General features: G+C 42.4%; 1 protein-coding gene across 1 annotated transcript; it reads right to left on the bottom strand.

The window, feature by feature from the left end:
• Window positions 1-245: 245 nt before the first annotated feature.
• SPI (BEACH-DOMAIN HOMOLOG A1) lies at window positions 246-17127 on the bottom strand. Its single transcript, XM_048675787.2, has 19 exons — window positions 16523-17127; window positions 15250-15319; window positions 15070-15155; window positions 14812-14947; window positions 14667-14723; window positions 13695-13868; window positions 13158-13349; window positions 13008-13073; window positions 12516-12630; window positions 11249-12381; window positions 10351-11053; window positions 10158-10260; window positions 8978-10068; window positions 7234-8884; window positions 4141-7158; window positions 3351-3659; window positions 2914-3220; window positions 2654-2800; window positions 246-1978 (listed from the first exon to the last, which is right to left on the bottom strand). The coding sequence occupies exons 1-19, from the start codon at window positions 16720-16722 to the stop codon at window positions 812-814; spliced, it is 10725 nt and encodes a 3574-aa protein (XP_048531744.2). The 5' UTR covers window positions 16723-17127; the 3' UTR covers window positions 246-811.
• Between the last annotated feature and the right edge of the window lie 245 nt (window positions 17128-17372).

The following is a 17372-nucleotide window of genomic DNA, read 5'->3' on the forward strand; positions in this document are numbered from 1 at the left end:
CCTCTTCTAATTAAATCAAAACACAAATTTTAAGGCAGATCGAATGAACGGGTTAGGAGTTTCGGTAACCAATTGTGCAATTGATTCTATGTTGGCGTCCCTCTATAGGTGTATATAGACTGTTGTATGACAAACATGCGACGAGATAGTAGGCTTTTGCCATCAAACGGGACTCGCATAGATAGAGCGAACAAAATCTCACTGCTTGCATGTATGTATGTGCAATGAACTCAACTCTGGCAGAGTGAACAGAAGGGTGCTCAAATTACACCCACTAAATGAATGAACAACACCACTTCTGAGGGGTCAAGTTGAAACAGCAAAAAGGAACCTAACACCCCCTTTCCTTTCCCTTACATCCATCCCCCGAAACAAAACCATAGACAGTACAACATCACACCATCGTTCCACCACAACCACTACCACCACCACCAAAGCATCTATACACACTTTACAAAACACTGGCCTCTCTACCTCACATGAAACTCTTTCTCCTGACCAAAACAAAACCAAGAGCAGGAGGTGGAGCCAGCACATAATGCACAGTATAAGAAGATTCTATTGTCAGCACAACGACGCCTCCATTGTCTCATCCACTTCTTCCCCATTTCAAATGTGTTTCTGTTGTTTGCCTGTCCTCCGATGCCGAATGGCCTGGGCGTCAAGACGGGTCCTCATGCAGCACGTTTCTGCGAGCCAAGGTCAACCATGTGCTCTTGGTTGTCAACACGGGCAGATGCTTGTCAGATTACCAGATATACTTTAAATCAATGTCTTTGATATGTGCAGGTGAATCCTGATTTCTCTATCGCTATGAGCCCTTAAAGCTGTCATCTTTCAGTGACCAAGAAAACAAATGACCATTGGCATCCCCGCTCAGAAGCTGCTTCAGGTCGGGTGGTATACAAAGGGCAGTCACCGGGTGCTTGTGTGATTTGAGAACCTTTTGAAGAATTAGCCTGTATTCCAGCGTCTGGACATCCAGACCCGGCCCTCCATAGGTGGTTGTTGGGGATTTGTTTTTGTTGTTTGCTGCCTCATCAGACGTGCAGTGCACCATCTTCCATACCTTCACAGCACCACTTTGATGGCCTGTCACATACCAGTTTGTATCCTGCCAGTCTGAGTGTGTGGTGCTTGCCACAGATAAGATGAGATCAGAAGGAAGCTGAGAGGTGTTCACCACAGCAAGACAGTCTCCGTTGACGCTCCAAACGGCAAAAAGAACACCAGCACCAGTCAGAATCTCACCATTGAGGTTGTTCACATGTAATGCAGACACTGACGCTGGGAACCTAGGCAGCTGCTTCACAAAGACCAGGCCTGTCAGGTCCCACAATATGACAGAACAATCGTCAGAGCCTGAGACTATTAACGAGTAAGGCTGGCTGACATAGATGCATGTTATTTTGGCAGTGTGAGCACACAGGGCTTTCTCCATCCTCAGGAGACGACGAATGCCATCCTTCACAAATCTCCATACTGCAACTACTCCGTCATCACCACCTGTGGTGAGAATGTTGCCATCATGGCTCACTCCAGTGCACTGAATTTGACTACCACCATGAAGGTTCTCATGTGTTGATTGAAGTCTATCCTGATCATATGTCAATATTCTCAAGCTGCGGTCAGGAAATCCCCATGAGATGTACTCACTGTAAGCAACTGGCTTGAGCAAGCTGTTTGATGCGGCAATTAGGATCTTGTCATTGTAGGTCACGATCTGGGACACTGATGATGCTGTCTTGCGGATCTCTTGGTGTGTGAGATAGGTGCTGTACCGTAGAGGATGAGGAGGAATTTTCCTGTCAGTCCGTCGCTGTGGATGGGCTTTTTGGAATAACTGTTTGGGGGTCTGGCCAAAGTGATTGATCTGTGCCAGTATTGAAGCCTTCATGGTAGGATCTGATACTGCATCTATGTCAACATTGCCTTCATATGTATAGTGATAGAAAACATTGACGGCATCTTCAGCTGCCTGCCATACACAAAAGAAAATAGCCATTACAAATGCAACCAATGAATAAAAGCGGAAGTTACAAAGTGAAATATGGAAGACCGTTAACATTAATACTCCTTTTGCTTCACTTTATACTTCACTCTGTTTGATACTACAATACTGTCCACAAATATATACAAATAGTTCTACACAACAGAAATAAATGATCAAAACTACTCCCTCCGTTCTGAATTACTTGTAGCAGGTATGGATGTATCTAGATGTATTTTAGTTCTAGATACATCCATTTCTGCGACGAGTAATTTGGAACGGAGGGAGTACATCTCAGGGAGCATGAAAAACACAAACCTATATCCAAATAATTCCATCGTAAAAACAATATACTTGATTTAATCACAAACATGTATGCGCTATCATAATGACCAAATGGCAGCTCCTTTAATCACAAACATGTACTCCCTCCGTTCCAAATTACTTGTCTTGGATTTGTCTAGATACGGATGTATCTAGACTCATTTTAGTGCTAGATACCTCCGTATCTAGACAAATCTAAGACAAGTAATTTGGAACGGAGGGAGTATGTGCTATCGTAAAAACAATATACTTGATTTAATCACAAACATGTATGGAGTATGTGCTATCACAAGGACTAGGGGAAAGATAAAAGTTACAGGAGCTTGAGATGCTATATACCTTTCCTCTCTGCTTATATCCAAAAATAAGATCAATCCAATGATGCAGATTCTCAGATACATAGTCTGATTCCAGAGCTTCCCGGTGTTTTCTAATAAATTCTCTGGTGCTACCTTTCGCCCAAGGTGGCAAAACAACATCACCGACCTGAGAACATTATTTCACAAAGTTTAGATGCTTGGCTCAAAAAGCTGAGCCTTGGTTAGAGTATCAGCATTACACCCAGCGCAAAGAGTAGTGAACTTCTGTCAAAGTAATACCTTCTCTCCTGATTGTTTCTCCCCCAAGTCCAGATTAAACCGGTTCTCCAAAAACTCGGGCAGATAATAGAACTCAGGAATGAGCTCTTTCACATCTGATGTGTTGCTCTTACCAGCAGCGCTTGTCCATGTATCCTTCACACTATTGAACAACCTGTCTGCATGGTCGAATTGTCCACCCTGCAGTTTCTGGTTTTCCATGCTGAATGGAGGCAGCCTTAGAAGATAGAAAAGAACAATCCCAGCACTTGAATAATGGGAACCATAATGGAACTTTGGTACATCAGGGTCATCCCAGCTATCATATCTGAAAGTAACGGAAGAGGTTAGTCAGTTGATGTTAGATGTTGGGAAGCACTGAAGACAGTAGAGATTTTTCATCAATTGAAAAAGAAAAGAACAAAGAGGTATTCCTGATAAGTGTTAGATGAACAAACCTCTTACGGAATTCCTCTTCTCCTCCCTCTGTTTGACATCCCATTGGCTTATCAAGCTTACGGAAGCTCTGTGGGTTACTCAGATCTAAGTTATCGCTTTCGTAATCTGCAAGAACCCATGGAAATACTGGGTACTGTGTAAGGTCGCTATAGCCCCGACCGGCAAGTGTATTTAGATGCATGAGATACTGGAAGTTGGTAATTTCTCCACTTTGCCATCTTTTGGAAAAAGATTTCGCCATAACTTTGAAAAGGCGGCTCCCCTCGCCGCTATCCTGCTTTGAGGAAGCTGATATTGTTGTGTCCAACCTGTGGAAAGCCATGTTTATTATCAAGTTTCTTTACTCGAGCATCCTAACATAAGTAAAGGTGACAAGTGAAAACATTAAAATGCCAAATCCTACAAGCTCAGATCGTTCATAAAAGATGAAGATAAAATCCTTTCACTGCCTCCTGAGCTAGTAATTACAAGAGACCATTCAGGAAGAAACATTGATAGCAAACAGCTCTAGTTAAACACAGGAACCGGGCAAGATCTGCCTAATAAGAACTCAGATTTCATAAATTTACATGTATTTGCAGTTGACTGGCTGGTTTTGACCGACTGCACCCACTTCTCAGAAAACACTAATTTCAGACAATACTGAAACATGAACCTACTATGCTAGCCAATGAAAGACACGAACCAGTTATACTAGTAAGAACTAAGAAATGATAGAATCTTAACATTAAGCAAGTGTGCATAGAATTAACTCAACGTATATAACTGCAAAGGATTAAGAATACAAACATGCTATTCCGTGGGAGGTTCATGGCAATCAGAGTTCTGAAAACTTCCTCCCTCTCTTTTTTGTGGAAAACTAGAAGCTCGTTACACCCATCCATGCTGAAAATCTCGATTGCAACAGGTCGAAGCTGATAGTCACGTTTCAGGAGCTCATGGACACTATCAAGCTTCCACATATGCCATGGATGAGGCAGGGTGCTGCTATTGCAAAGATTTTCCTTACCCCAAGCACCTCCATTGTATGCCCATGCTCTACCACCAAGTGAGTCCTTTGCAGTTGCACCCCATGGTAAAGGTGATTTCTGCTGGGAATCAATGCTTCCCATTATATCCTTTTTCACACCTAAAGCCTGATCAATGACAGAAAGCTCATCTTGATCGGCCTTTTCACAAATGCAGTTGGAATCGTCGATGTAGAAGTTCTCAATAATGTATAAGCAAAGCTCCCCAATAAGAAATATACCATCGTGCTTGTCAAGACCAGCAACACGTTCACAATTGTACTTATGCCTGATCTTTTCAGAAGGTTCCATATAAGGCCTGATAAGATACTCTCCGTTGTCAAGCAACTCCTTATCTGATTTATCCTCTGAGGTTCTCGTATCAGTACCTTTAACTGAAGGTGGTTGTCTTGGTGAATATAACTCAGATTTACCTTGGACACTCTCTGACATGTGATAAGAAAAGGAACTTGATTTTGCTCCGAAATCATTTGCAGAGTGAAGACTCTGTTCATTGATGCTGCTTTTATCATCAGTCCAGCCAATTGGAGGTGACGCTGTGCTTCCTCCTTTGAATATGTCATCATCCTCTTTGAAAGATGCAAAATCAGCAGCATCAAGTTCCCTCTGCTCAGTATCATAGGTCAAAAGATTCAAGCCCGACATTGTATCTGACCCAGATGTCATCATGTCTCCATCCTCTTTCTTGGCTCTAGTAACATCATCAAACCCCAGGCTGCTGGTTAGAACATTCTGAATAGTATCTATCTTAAATTTGGAGTTCTCAAGTTTCTTCCGCATTCTATATGGTCCTTCAACAGCACATAACTGCCATGCAGGTTCTGTGGATACTTGACAAATGGGGAAAATACCTCTTTCATGTACAAGCTGTTGAATTTGGCTCTGCCACTCACTTTCTCCATGCAATATCCATCCATATTTGTCTTGACGAATTGCCCTCAGCTCTGTGGACATCACATCACGAACCAAATCAAGATTATACCTCCGTTCATTTATCTGCTCCCAGTGTCTGGCATCTAGCTTTACAATTTCGCGTGATTTCCGTCCCATCTCCTTCTTGCGCCTGACTTCCATGCCTTTTATTCTCACCCCAGGAAATTTTGCTGAGCCAGTAATGTACTGAACCCACATTATTAGAGCACACTGGTCTAACACTTTACTAATTGTTTGCTGAGAATTCTCGAGCCACTCAAAAAACACGGATGTACTCCCAGTCAGCAATTTGTCAAGCCCTCCATGCAGAATGTCTGTTTGTTGCCCCTGGTTAGGCTTACAAACAAGCAGGTCCTCGAGAGATGGGCGTCGATGCACTACCAGGTACTTAAGTAAATCCACCGCAAAGTCTTGCGCAGTTAATCTCTTGTCACGAAGAAGTGCCATCAGATTGATGCAGAAACAACACATTAGATCATTATCAACATTGCTTGGGCATAGAATCAGTCTCTTGTTGGCAATCAAAAGCTGAAGAATGGTACAAATATCGACAGAATACTCTTCTTGGGGAGGTTTTGAAGCTAAATTTCTCCCTGTTTCTGTTAGGAAAGCCAGATTTGCCAGCAGTTCATCCTCCCCAAGATTCTTAAGGAATGTTGGCAGGAAACAGTACATTATCAGACGGTTTGTGTTCTTCAATATGGCATGGATGTAGGGGTCGAGTTGCCTGGTTCCTCGAGCAATGGATAAAATACCTTTACCTGAAGGTACTGCATCTTCAATACGGCCATCTTGATTGGCAAGCTGCAACATGGACAACAAGAACTCTAGCGTTCGCAGTACACCGACTGGGGTTGGAAAGCAGCCAATGTATACACGGTCAACAATCAGCCAGCAAAGTGGTTCCAAGTTGACAGACCAGCGACTCTTGTCGAGTTTCTTCCCATCTTCTTCATCATCGAGTAAGAGTTTTCTTTCAAGGAAGTTCATCAGTCTGCTTAGACACAAGCCTTGAAAAACCAAAGCAGAATCAACGTCTACAAACAAAGGCACAGACTCGAGAACGCTTTCAATAAATAGTGTTGCTTTGAGCTGCTCTGATATAATATCAGCAAGGATTTGAGCAATGAAATCAAGAACAGCAGTAGCTCCTGCAGAGCAAGGGCCACCCCCATAACCTACATCATCTATGTCAAGCAGAAGCTTCGAACTGATCGGGAAAAATGTATTCACTGCAGGCGATCCCTGAATGCTTGTCTTTAGATCAGGAGATGAATCGAGGTCCATTGCAGATATAGTTGAAGACATGGATGGAGAGGCCGTTAGGTGTCTACCATCAGTATATGATCCTGAGCTACCAGCCCAAGAAGTGAATGGGGCCATGGGAGACGCAGTAGGGGTGTTTGCTGGTTTATGAGTCGATCTCTCAGACAAAACAGGGGATCCAATGTTAATCACAGATACTGAGCTGGGTGAATCAGCTAGTTGGTGAGAATCGGCAATGCCATTTGATCTCACAGCTGATAACGGTCCTTTATCATGAGCATTCTGAAACACTTGGCTTGCTTCTCCATTTAAAAACTTGGTGCTGAGCTCCTCACTGAGAGAAATGTCTGCTTTTACTTCACCATTATCAGAAGAGTTCTGCATGTCGGTACTTCCTGAGCTAGTGCTTTTTTGCTCCTGAGGAAAACTTGCAGCACTCAAAGTTTTGGCAGATTGTTCCTGATTCTGTGGCAAACATGGAAAGGTATCTTTTGAACTTCCATTGTCATCATCATTCATGTTCTTCTCATCTATTGCAGCAGTTGTTAGATCTTTTGCCATCTTCAACGCACAATCAGACCTGCAGAACAAAAGGAAGGGTCAGTTTGAACATCTAGGAACACCAGGTAACTTGATATATGCACATCATACAAACCTTGCACAAGAGAAATATAGATCAATACAGCTTTCTAGGAATTCATGTCGCCTGCAAACAGCAGAGAATGGTGGGCACGTTTTTGCCAAATCAACCATGAACCGCAATATTGAAGTAGCAACAGCAGGTGCTGCTGCTTCACCAGCCATTAACCTTGCTGCATATGTCTTATGCATCAGAGCTTCTCCTTGAAGATCTCCTCCCATGTCTGATGTTGCCTCCAGAAGATCAGCAACCAAGGTGCCATTAAGGTGTGAAAGATTGTTATTCTGATGTGCAAGCATAGACTTCATAATAAATGAATCAAATGTAGCTTTCGCCATTGCGATAACAGTATCCAATAGATCCACAAACTTCAGTTCTCCATAGTTTCCATCACTAGGCATGAGAGCATGGAAATCAAGCATGCGGACCTCCGGAACTCGAGGATAAACAGGCTTCCCAAAAATCAAACAGAAGATTATATAATATATTTCAGGAGAATCATAAAAGCTTGGAAGCACATGATTCAACCCTTGGAAACCACCACTTGTACGGAATTTCAGAGCAAATGTAGCAGATGATGTAAGGCAAACTCCTAATAGAGTGGTGATCCATCTCATACTTGTCGGATGCACAGCTTCATCAAGGAAATATGTGACCAATCTAGATGAAACAACTTTATGCCATTGCTCCAGCAACTCTTCAGCGTTTATGGTTACTTGTAGATCAATGAGCATTTCAAGTAACATGTTCCTCACAATAATATGCTTTCCCATAGCCTCCCGGACAATCTGACGGTTTGGGCTAAGTTCTGGAGGATCAAATGTCATGATTATGAATCTTATAACAAGCTCCAACTCGGAAGCTAGAAAACCATCCTCCAAGATGACACCAAGCAGCACAACTAGCTTCTCCAGCACAGGAATTTCAACATCCCCACGCTGTAAAGTAACAAGAAGATGCTGCACAAGATTAATTCGACGCAATATTGTCAGGTTGTGGTTCCTAAACCAATGCATTGATACCATCCTCTCAAGAAACCCAAGAAGAGTTATTTGTACTGATATAGGAGCAGCAACCCATATAGTCCAGTCCAAGAGAACATGTTCAACCATATCAGCATTTGACAAAACTATGAACTCAGAAGTCTCACCAGCTAAGTCAGCATTTTCAAGCTCAGACAGATGGCTGAATGAATCTTTTTGAGCTGAAAAATCATCTAGATCTCCATGTGATCCACCAGAAGACAGATCATCACCAAACTTAGGTAGGCTGAGATCATCAAGACTGGCATCTGGGGAGATACCAGATGCATAGCTTGATGTTCGGTTTATATTTGATTTCTGTGGCTCAGGAAACGAAGCCTCACAGGCAGCGATGCGGAAGAAGATATCAAGAGATTGCATATCGAATAATGACATTCTCCTGTGCAGAAAAAGTGCGAGAAGATGATAGCCCCTCAAGGCCTGCATGTCTTTCACATTTTGATGGCCCTGCTGAAGAGATAATGCAAGCAATTCCAGTGCCATATGCAGCATATCCTTAGTTTCAGCAGCCTCAACAAGAGCAAGCACAACAGGCATTCCTCCAACAGTTTGAACAGTGTCACCAATTGTGCATTGATTACACACATAAACATCACCACTTAGACGTCCGTATCGTGGTATACCTGTCAATATGAAGAGCTAATTAAATCTTGACATACTCCAACCAATCAAGAAAGACAAAATATAAATCAAATAACTGGAAGAAGTTCACGCACCTCCTATAGGGGATGCAGCAGCAGAAGTTGGATCAACAAGGTTAAGCAAGGAAAGAGTCCCAGATGCTCGAAAAGCATCTGATGATGTTCCATCAAATGCAAATATTAGCTTCCTCCCACACAATTGCATTGAGAGATTTCTTAATCTTTCCATATCCCATACAATTCCACTGCTCTCAAGTCTAGAACTCACTTGTTTCGCTGAACTATCTATCCGCTGGCTGCTTGAAGGTGCAGTTACTTCCACTTCAAGTGAATCAAGAATCGCCATTACCTCCCCACCACAGGCCCGGTTAGGTACAAATCTCAGAAGATCAGTGTCCTGGAACAATCCCCGGTAACCTTGTCCAAGAATATACATGAAACAAATGCTCCCTGGTGTCAAGACTTCCTCGAAAAGGTAACAACAGCGGAGCTGCCATGATAAATCAGAAACTTTGCCACGGGTAGCAGATGTACCAAGTGTTACTTGCAATGATTTACCAAATGGGGATGGCGAGTATCCAAGCTTGCCAGTATGCCTCAGCTTTCCGTCAAGGTAAATGCTTGCCACACTTGCTTGGAAAAGGCCAGCTAATGCATTTGGTTTGCTATGAACAACTGCAAGATGATGCCATTTTCCCTCCACCATTTCAATGCCAGGAAATGACAGTGAACTTGAATTGCTTGTTGCTATAGTAAAAACACCATTGTCATGAAGATAAAGTTCTGCATACAAAGTGTTGGCGTCATCCACTGCACCCACAGAAAAGATGCGCAAAACTTGTGCACTCCTTTTACCAGAAGCCCCTTTTGATGGTTTTTCTGTTTCCTTGGAATGGCTTCTAAATAAGTTTCTAAACTGGAACCAACAAACAAAAGAGTATCCAGAAACAGGTGGCCATGTCCTTTCCCCTAATGAAACCTGAATGGATGCGTGGCCAGCTTTACTCATGTCCATCTCAATGAAAGGGGCTAGAGAAATATCTCCTTGTCTGACATCTTCCATTTGAATTAGCTTCTCCATCATATTAACAAAAAGATGACCTGAACGCTTCACTTTCAGCTGAAGTATATACCTCACAAGAAGTCTTAGTTCGGAAGAAGACAACCTGACCAAAAAATTACATGTAAGACAAAATCAAAGGACAAGAGCTAGTGCGATGAGATCAGCAATGGAATTTCATGGAATATAACTGACCTATAGGCACCTAGCACTTCAACAATCCTCAAAGCATGATTGAGAATAGGAGAGGAACCCTCCAAAAATGGGTTGATTGTCTCGAGTAGAAGACCAACACATCCTGTATAACAAAAAGGGGAACAGAAACATAAGGGACTCTTCTCAACATGATCACAAGAAAAGAAAGGGTAACAAGAACTTTCGTCCATACCAACAGAAGTTAAATTCTCCTGGTTGAAGGGACCAGCATTTGCTAGTTTCTCGATGAATTTCAGCAACTCAAGTTGAACTTTAGGCGTAAACATTAGCAAGGAGCGGATCAATACGACAACTGCACTAGCATTATAAACACGTTCCACATCAAGCTTTGAAAGTCCAAACGAGGTTGCAGACAAGAAACATGGCTCGTCCTCTGAGGTTTCAGATGAGATGCTCTCTACCTGCAGGTTGCTGGTAGGAGGAAGAACAATCTCAAGTGCAAGCTCAAGCATAAGTAAGATAACTTGCTTTTCGCAATCCACGCAAAGCAACCCAGAATCAGAGAGAAGATCATAGAAAGTGTGTGACGACAGAACTGTATGCAGCCTTATCCTATTAACAGCATTGTTGCATACAGCAGCTGCCATAGCGCGCATTAGAAAACCAAAGATCTTCATGTGAGTAAACAATGATGGTTCATTCTCCTCATTTTCACCTTCATTCTGGAAACTATGAAGCGTTGTAAGTAGAAGAGAAAATCCAGTGGCTTCTCCAAAAATTCTTTGTGCTGAATTGTTTGCTCCAAGAATGCGCCATAAAGCTCCTAATGTATCACACTTTGCATCATTGTCAAGCTTGTGCTGAGAACCCAGTGAGGTTGATACCATCCCACTCTTCAAGATCTCAATCAGTAATCCTATTTCTTCAGGATGAGCCTGAAAAAGAGCAAGGTTTACATATGTTAAAGAAATCACAGTTCACCTGCCATGCTTATGAAGTTCACTTATTTAGCACAACTACCAACAGGTCATATGGCAAGCATAGGCCCAAAAAAGTTAGGACCGTAAAGTATGATAATTCCAGATGAAAAATGAGTTATTTTCATGGGAGAATAAGGTAAGAACACAAACCTGAAGAGAATCTTCAATTATCAAGCATGACAGTAGTCGTAGCACACCAGACCTGTGGCTTTCTGATACCAAGAAAGGAAGAATGGTGTTGACTCCATTGGAAGATCGGAAAGACTGCTGGTTAGTCTCAGCTCTCTTCAGCAAATAAAAAAGGCAATCCCAGGCAACATTAAGTGTCCCTTCATCATCAAACATGGGAAATTTCGTGGAACCAGAAGCCATCAACTTCGGTGAAAGAATGGAGTCTTCGTTGTCCACGGTTTTCTGAATATCATCTGTGTCAGACCTAATCTCCGGAGAGTAAAAGATCTTGCTCTGCTGCTCATCTCCAGAGAAAAGCTTGTTTTGTTTCAAGTCATCTAGCAATGCCCCAAGAACACCCACTTCCCTGAGAACTTTCTTGTACTGCTGATCAAAGGACAGGAGCTTTACGAAGAAAGAAAGCACAGTATGCTTAAGACTGGTAGAAATTGGTTGTTGCAGTAAGCAACAGAGTGATAACAACTCCTGCTCTGGAATACAATTTACAACAGTGACTGCATACTCTAAAATTTTTAAGATGACCTCTTGAAGTGCTGCAGGGAAACCGCCCATGTTTAGGATAAAAAGAGGAACAGTTCGCAGTTGCTGACATAGCTTGTAGTTTTCGAGATGGCTCGAGAAAATCTTGAACATTCTATTGAGAACTTCAGCTTGTACTTCTAAGTTGTCTGCCTTCAGAAAAATGTCCTGTAACATCTGAATGGCTTCAAGATCTTTTACCTTGGGACTGCTCATTTCCAAAATGTCATCTGCAAACTTGTCAGCAGATGGGGTTCGGCTTCTGCTGTGACCTGTTCCCTTCCCATGAGAAGATTGCATACTTTTACCAACAAAATCTTCAGAGGGACCAGTTTGCGACAAATTTACAAGAACATCAAGCAACCTGGACAGCTGAGGTGAAAGGTCACATGAGAATGTATCTTCTTCTAATCTGCGGGAAGCATCCGACCTACTCTCTTCAGATACTATCTTGGGCAAGGATTGGTGAACCTGATTTTTGTGTAAGCTGCATAGTGTGAGTGCAAACTGGACAAGGAACTGGTAACCATGAGCATTGTGTATGTCTTCCCTGAGCCTAATGGATCCAGCCTCTGCAAGTTAGGCGGAACATCATAATATTAGCGTTCAAGACTGAACATTTAATACATAAGAAATGAAAATTTTGAACCAAACCATCTCTTCTTGGAAGAAATGCATATGAATGGCAAAAGATCTAGTGATTTACCAGGCCTATAAGAGAGTTCAACACATTCCAGTAACAAATCCACAATGCCGATGGTATAAGCAGCATCACCACTTTGAGATTTGAAATCTTTCACGGCCATAAGGAGTACTTTAATCTAAAAGGCAAAATTAACAATGGGTCAATAAAATTAATTAGCAATATTTGTAAAAGAATAAATGTTGCAGTCACACACACGCCCAAAAAAGTAATTGTCTAAATGTGCTCTTCAGACTTATATCATTTGCCATGAAATATCAGCAAAAACAGCAGGTTACAGCCAGTAATATATACTAATGAACTAAAACCACGACAAGTATTATAGGACGGAGGGAGTAGTTTAAATCAAGACTAGATGACTGAGGATGCATTTTTACATGGTGTTTGGTGCCAAGGAGACATTTTACCTACCAAATAAAACAACCACCAACAAGAGAACAACAAAACTGAAATACTTTTCCATCCACAGTAAAGAGATAAAAAAAAAATAAGTACCAACTGATGCTTCCTTATGTACTTCGCAGAAGTCCCATTGTCATTTGCAAGAAGAAGACTGAGAACCTGTTTGGTTATTAACTTAAATATTTAGTAACTTGTGATCTGACAGGAATATCCATAGATAAACGCTGTATCATATCAACCTACCTGCATCGCATGCCGATGAAGCTGAATTGTGTGAAGAGGAACGAGACCCTCCTTGAACTGAGAAAACACAGATACAGAACCATTTGCAACCATGTGGAAAAGAAGCTGTAGAGCGTCATCTTCAATTAAACTTGGTGCAGCAGATGAATGGCTCGCTAGTGCCTTCATTATATGCACTACACTTGCCTCGATCTGCATAGAAAAAAAAACAAGAAATAAGGTCAAAACCAAAATTGGCCATGACAAAGTAAAGAATAGGATAAACATATAACGTATTTGAACATAAGGCAGAAGACTTGTACTCCCTTTTAGAGATTCACTCATTTTGCTCCGTATGTAGTCAGTATTGGAATCTCTAAAAGGCTTATATTTAGGAACGGAGGGAGTAGTTAATAAGATGGACATTGAAGAGGACAATATACAAAGTGCAACCAGAAATAGGTTAATAAGCTAAAATTTTGCCTCAATGTATGTCAACAACTATGGAATCTTGCAAAGGAAGTCCTCTTTCTATGAGAAACAGAAGAGCAGTGTTACCTCGAGCCGCCGAGATTGCAAAGGACCCCAATCTTTATTCTTCCCACTTGCTGATCCTTCTCCACCAACAGGTGAGGTTTTTTTGCAGGATTCATCAGAACTCAATAGGGAATTGAGGATATATATAAGGCAGCACAGAATACCAGAATCCAACAAAGGCTGCTTATCAATAGTCTGTAACCAAGAAATTAAACATGAAATGCATGTTACTCTGAAAAGTTGGTGAATGTTGTTTCATCTTGGATTTCAAATATCAGAAATCAGTTGTGCAAGACCCTATCCTTGCTAAGTTTACTTTAATCAGAAAGTGCACGCCTCTTCCTTCTTCATACTATGCACTACAGAAGTTGAAAGTGGAAGCATAGAAAACAAAAAATGATGTATGCCACACTAATCTACCCGATTGCACATCGCAACACAATATAACACCAAACATTAGCAATATTAGTTACCTATATGATCCCTTCAAAACATCCACTGGCAAATACTAGAAGAAAAACCCATTGGCAAAATAAAGAAGCGGCTATACAGTACAATAATAACTAGAACTGTTTTGATAAGGTTTGCAATAACAAAGAAATGCTCTCTTTACTAGGATGTTTAGAATTACTTTAAACCTCCAGATAGCGTGGACGTGCATTGACAGAGCAGGCAAAGTAACAATAGATTATACTAGTGAAAACAGCATTGCAAATGGAAATAAACACACTATTAGCAACTACCTACTTAGCAATATAAAGTTAAAATGACTTGATGTAACATGTTGGGTTATAATCTTGTGGCTTATATATCAACGAACAAGCATTTATTGCAATGAAATTTGGACCACCTAACATTACTATTAAAACCTTACACAGAATGTTTTACCATGACTGTGAAAACTAAACATCAGATGAACACACGATGGCAGAAAAAATAAAACATAAATGGAAATTAGTATCGCAAGATGTTAAGAAGAGCAACTGGACAAACCTCTGTCACAAGAACTTCAACTGCATATAACAAGTTTGAACCCGGACATATGCCAAGCTGGATCATGGAAAGAAGTTATCAGACAGTGTATGGTTAGCTGAAGTTTGGAAATTGCGCCATACAAATAGACACAATAAGGACAAACCTCTGTGATCTCAGAAAAGAAGCCGATAACATCATCAACATGCAAGGATCTTCCTTTGCTGTGGATTCTTAGTTTCTCCACATCTGTGACAAAAGCCCTTCCAATAACAAAAGCAAAAACATGTGCTTCTACTAACCTGTATCAATTATGAGACAAGCTATTAACAAAAAGATATGCGGGAAGATGTTCCGCATAGAGAATAACGACAAAGCAATGCGATAACAGTATCTGAGAGAGTGAAAGTACGGGGAGTCATACTTTGTAACTAATTGAGCTACACTAAACTGCTGCTTCACTAGCCTACAGAAGACATCTACTGCCAAATTTAAGGCCCTTTCTTTCTCCTGCACAGGAAAAATCATAAGACAATTGTTAGACTAAGAACCAAATAGAAAAATGTTATTGGCTTACAGTGACAAAATGAAAGCATCAAGATACCTTTTCAGAGCTGGAAGAGCGGAATTCTTCCCAGAACCTCCTGAAGTCTGACACCAGTTCATTTTTTCCCCTGCAAGTGCAAGAGGAAGAATATTAAGAACGACAGTGTAAAGGGTAAACCATGTAACCTCTGGAGAAGAATTTCATCATTCACTTCAAATAGCAGAATCAAATGCCTCAGCCCTCAACAATATTTGAAATGAAGGACTGCAATGTTTCTTTCATTGTTTTAAGGTAGAATTCATGCATCAGAATCATACAATGTGTGAGTGTGGGCTGTGTGGCAGTATGCATCCACACGCCTGTTACCTGCAAAGGTTTAAAGTAAATCTAACGGGTAAAAGAGAGAACTACTGTATAAGGTCTACGCTCTGCAGATAGTAAATGATCAGACTATTCATCCCATGACAATAGATGATCTAGTGGTGATTCAGATAAGGAATAAAACTGGCAGGAACTCATTAGTACTGAAAGTGCGAAAATAATTCTTCTTTCTTGGTAGCTTACGGGTGTTGAACAGATAATAGAACAATGGCAAAGGGAACAACTACAGCGAAAGTCCGTTTGCAGACCAAGAAATTGCGCATATAGAAAGAGCACATAACCGTAACAAGACAATCCTAGCAATGAACACTCAAACCTAACAGGTAACTTCACGCAGTAACACGGGTTGTAGCAAAAAGTTGAATCGCATGTTAAGAGTGATACACACCATCTTAATCCCACAGCATCAGAAATGTGAACATCCCAGTTCATCAAGCTGGCCTCGATCATAACAACTAAACATTACAGTTTCTGTCCTACAAGGAATGTGTAAAACCACGGCTCTGTAATTCTAAGAAACGCATGCAGAACACATAAGAAAATGAGAAGCAGGGGGGCAGGCTACAGGGGCGTTGGAATCCATGAATTGACCATGGAGCTAAAGCCTCGTCCAACCACCCAACATCATTTCACCACACAGCACGTGAGCAAGACAAAATCAAAGGGGGGAAAACTGCAGCTATATCGTAAGCTTGAGCTAGAAACGTGATCTGATTAGGTGAATCAAACCGTCATCAGTAAAAAAAAACGTCAATCTAACGCCGAATCCCGCATCTACCAAACAAAATCTCCAGGGAGGAAACGCATAGGGGAAGCCGCCGTCGACGATCGAGAGCTCGCGGAACCCGAATCCGATGGCCATTGCTCGGCCCGGAGACGCAAGCAGGCGCGGCGGGATCGCGCCGGGGCGTCAACGGAATCAGGCGGGAGGGGAGGGGGGCGCACGCACCTGGCGGCCGAGGGCGAGTTCCCGGAGGCGGCGCTGGCGCGGCCGTCGTCGCTGGCTGAGGCGGAGGCGGAGCTGAGGCGCGGGGTGGCGGGGTCGGCCTCCTGGTCGTGGAGCGGGGACGCCGGGGGCGGCGGCGGCGGAGGCGGCTGCTGCTGCGGGGCGGCGAAGACGACCTTACTGAGCAATGTCGACCATTTCATGGTGCCGGCCCCTCATCCGCCGCGCAGATCCCGGCCGGATCCCGCCGATTCGCCGGAATTCCGACGCGATCCCCCTCCTCGCCTCCCCTTATTCCCCCTAGCAAAAAATGATTTCCCCGGCGTGCGCGCGTGCGCGTGCGTGCCTGCTCCCTCCGCCTCCTCTCTCGTCGCCTCCGGCCCCTATTTTTGTTGCTGTTTCTCTCTTGCTTGTTTGTGTGCCCCCTCTCTCTCTCTCTCTCTCTCTCTCGCTTATTTCCTTCCCTTTTTACTCTTTTCTTTCCTTCCTTATTTTCTCTCTTCACGCGCTTCCCCCTCTCTCTCCCTTCTTCCTCCTCCTCGGCCTCTTTGTTTCGTTGGGTGTGTTGGTTTTTTGTATTGCGACTGTGTCTTCTCTGTTTGGTTCGGTCGCTGCCTGCTCGCTTCCTCCCTCCTCCCTTCCGTGACGATAAATATCGGTTTACCAGTTCAAAATATATATATAAAGAATAAACATGGAAAAAAATTCTGCAGGTAACATCGTTAGCAACTGCTACTAACCCCTCTCTGACTTTGTGGCCGATTAACTTTAATCTTTGCGACTTGTGTCTGACGTACCGTGTGATGAGGGTGACAAAGCCCTGTGTTTGGTGAGTGTCAAAATTGTACTATGA

This window comes from Triticum urartu, chromosome 5A (genome assembly GCF_056163025.1).
Source record: "Triticum urartu cultivar PI428250 chromosome 5A, HENAU_Tu73, whole genome shotgun sequence".
NCBI lineage: Eukaryota > Viridiplantae > Streptophyta > Magnoliopsida > Poales > Poaceae > Triticum > Triticum urartu.

What these genes read in the sequence shown, in the direction of transcription:
- SPI (XM_048675787.2), bottom strand. Translation starts at nt 16,722, where the DNA reads ATGAAATGGTCGACATTGCTCAGTAAGGTCGTCTTCGCCGCCCCGCAG. An exon ending in TAATTGAAGATTCTCTTCAG is followed by an intron (nt 11,054 to 11,248) that starts GTTTGTGTTCTT and finishes GCTCTTTTTCAG; the next exon opens with GCTCATCCTGAAGAAATAGG. An exon ending in CTATATTTCTCTTGTGCAAG is followed by an intron (nt 7,159 to 7,233) that starts GTTTGTATGATG and finishes TTTGTTCTGCAG; the next exon opens with GTCTGATTGTGCGTTGAAGA.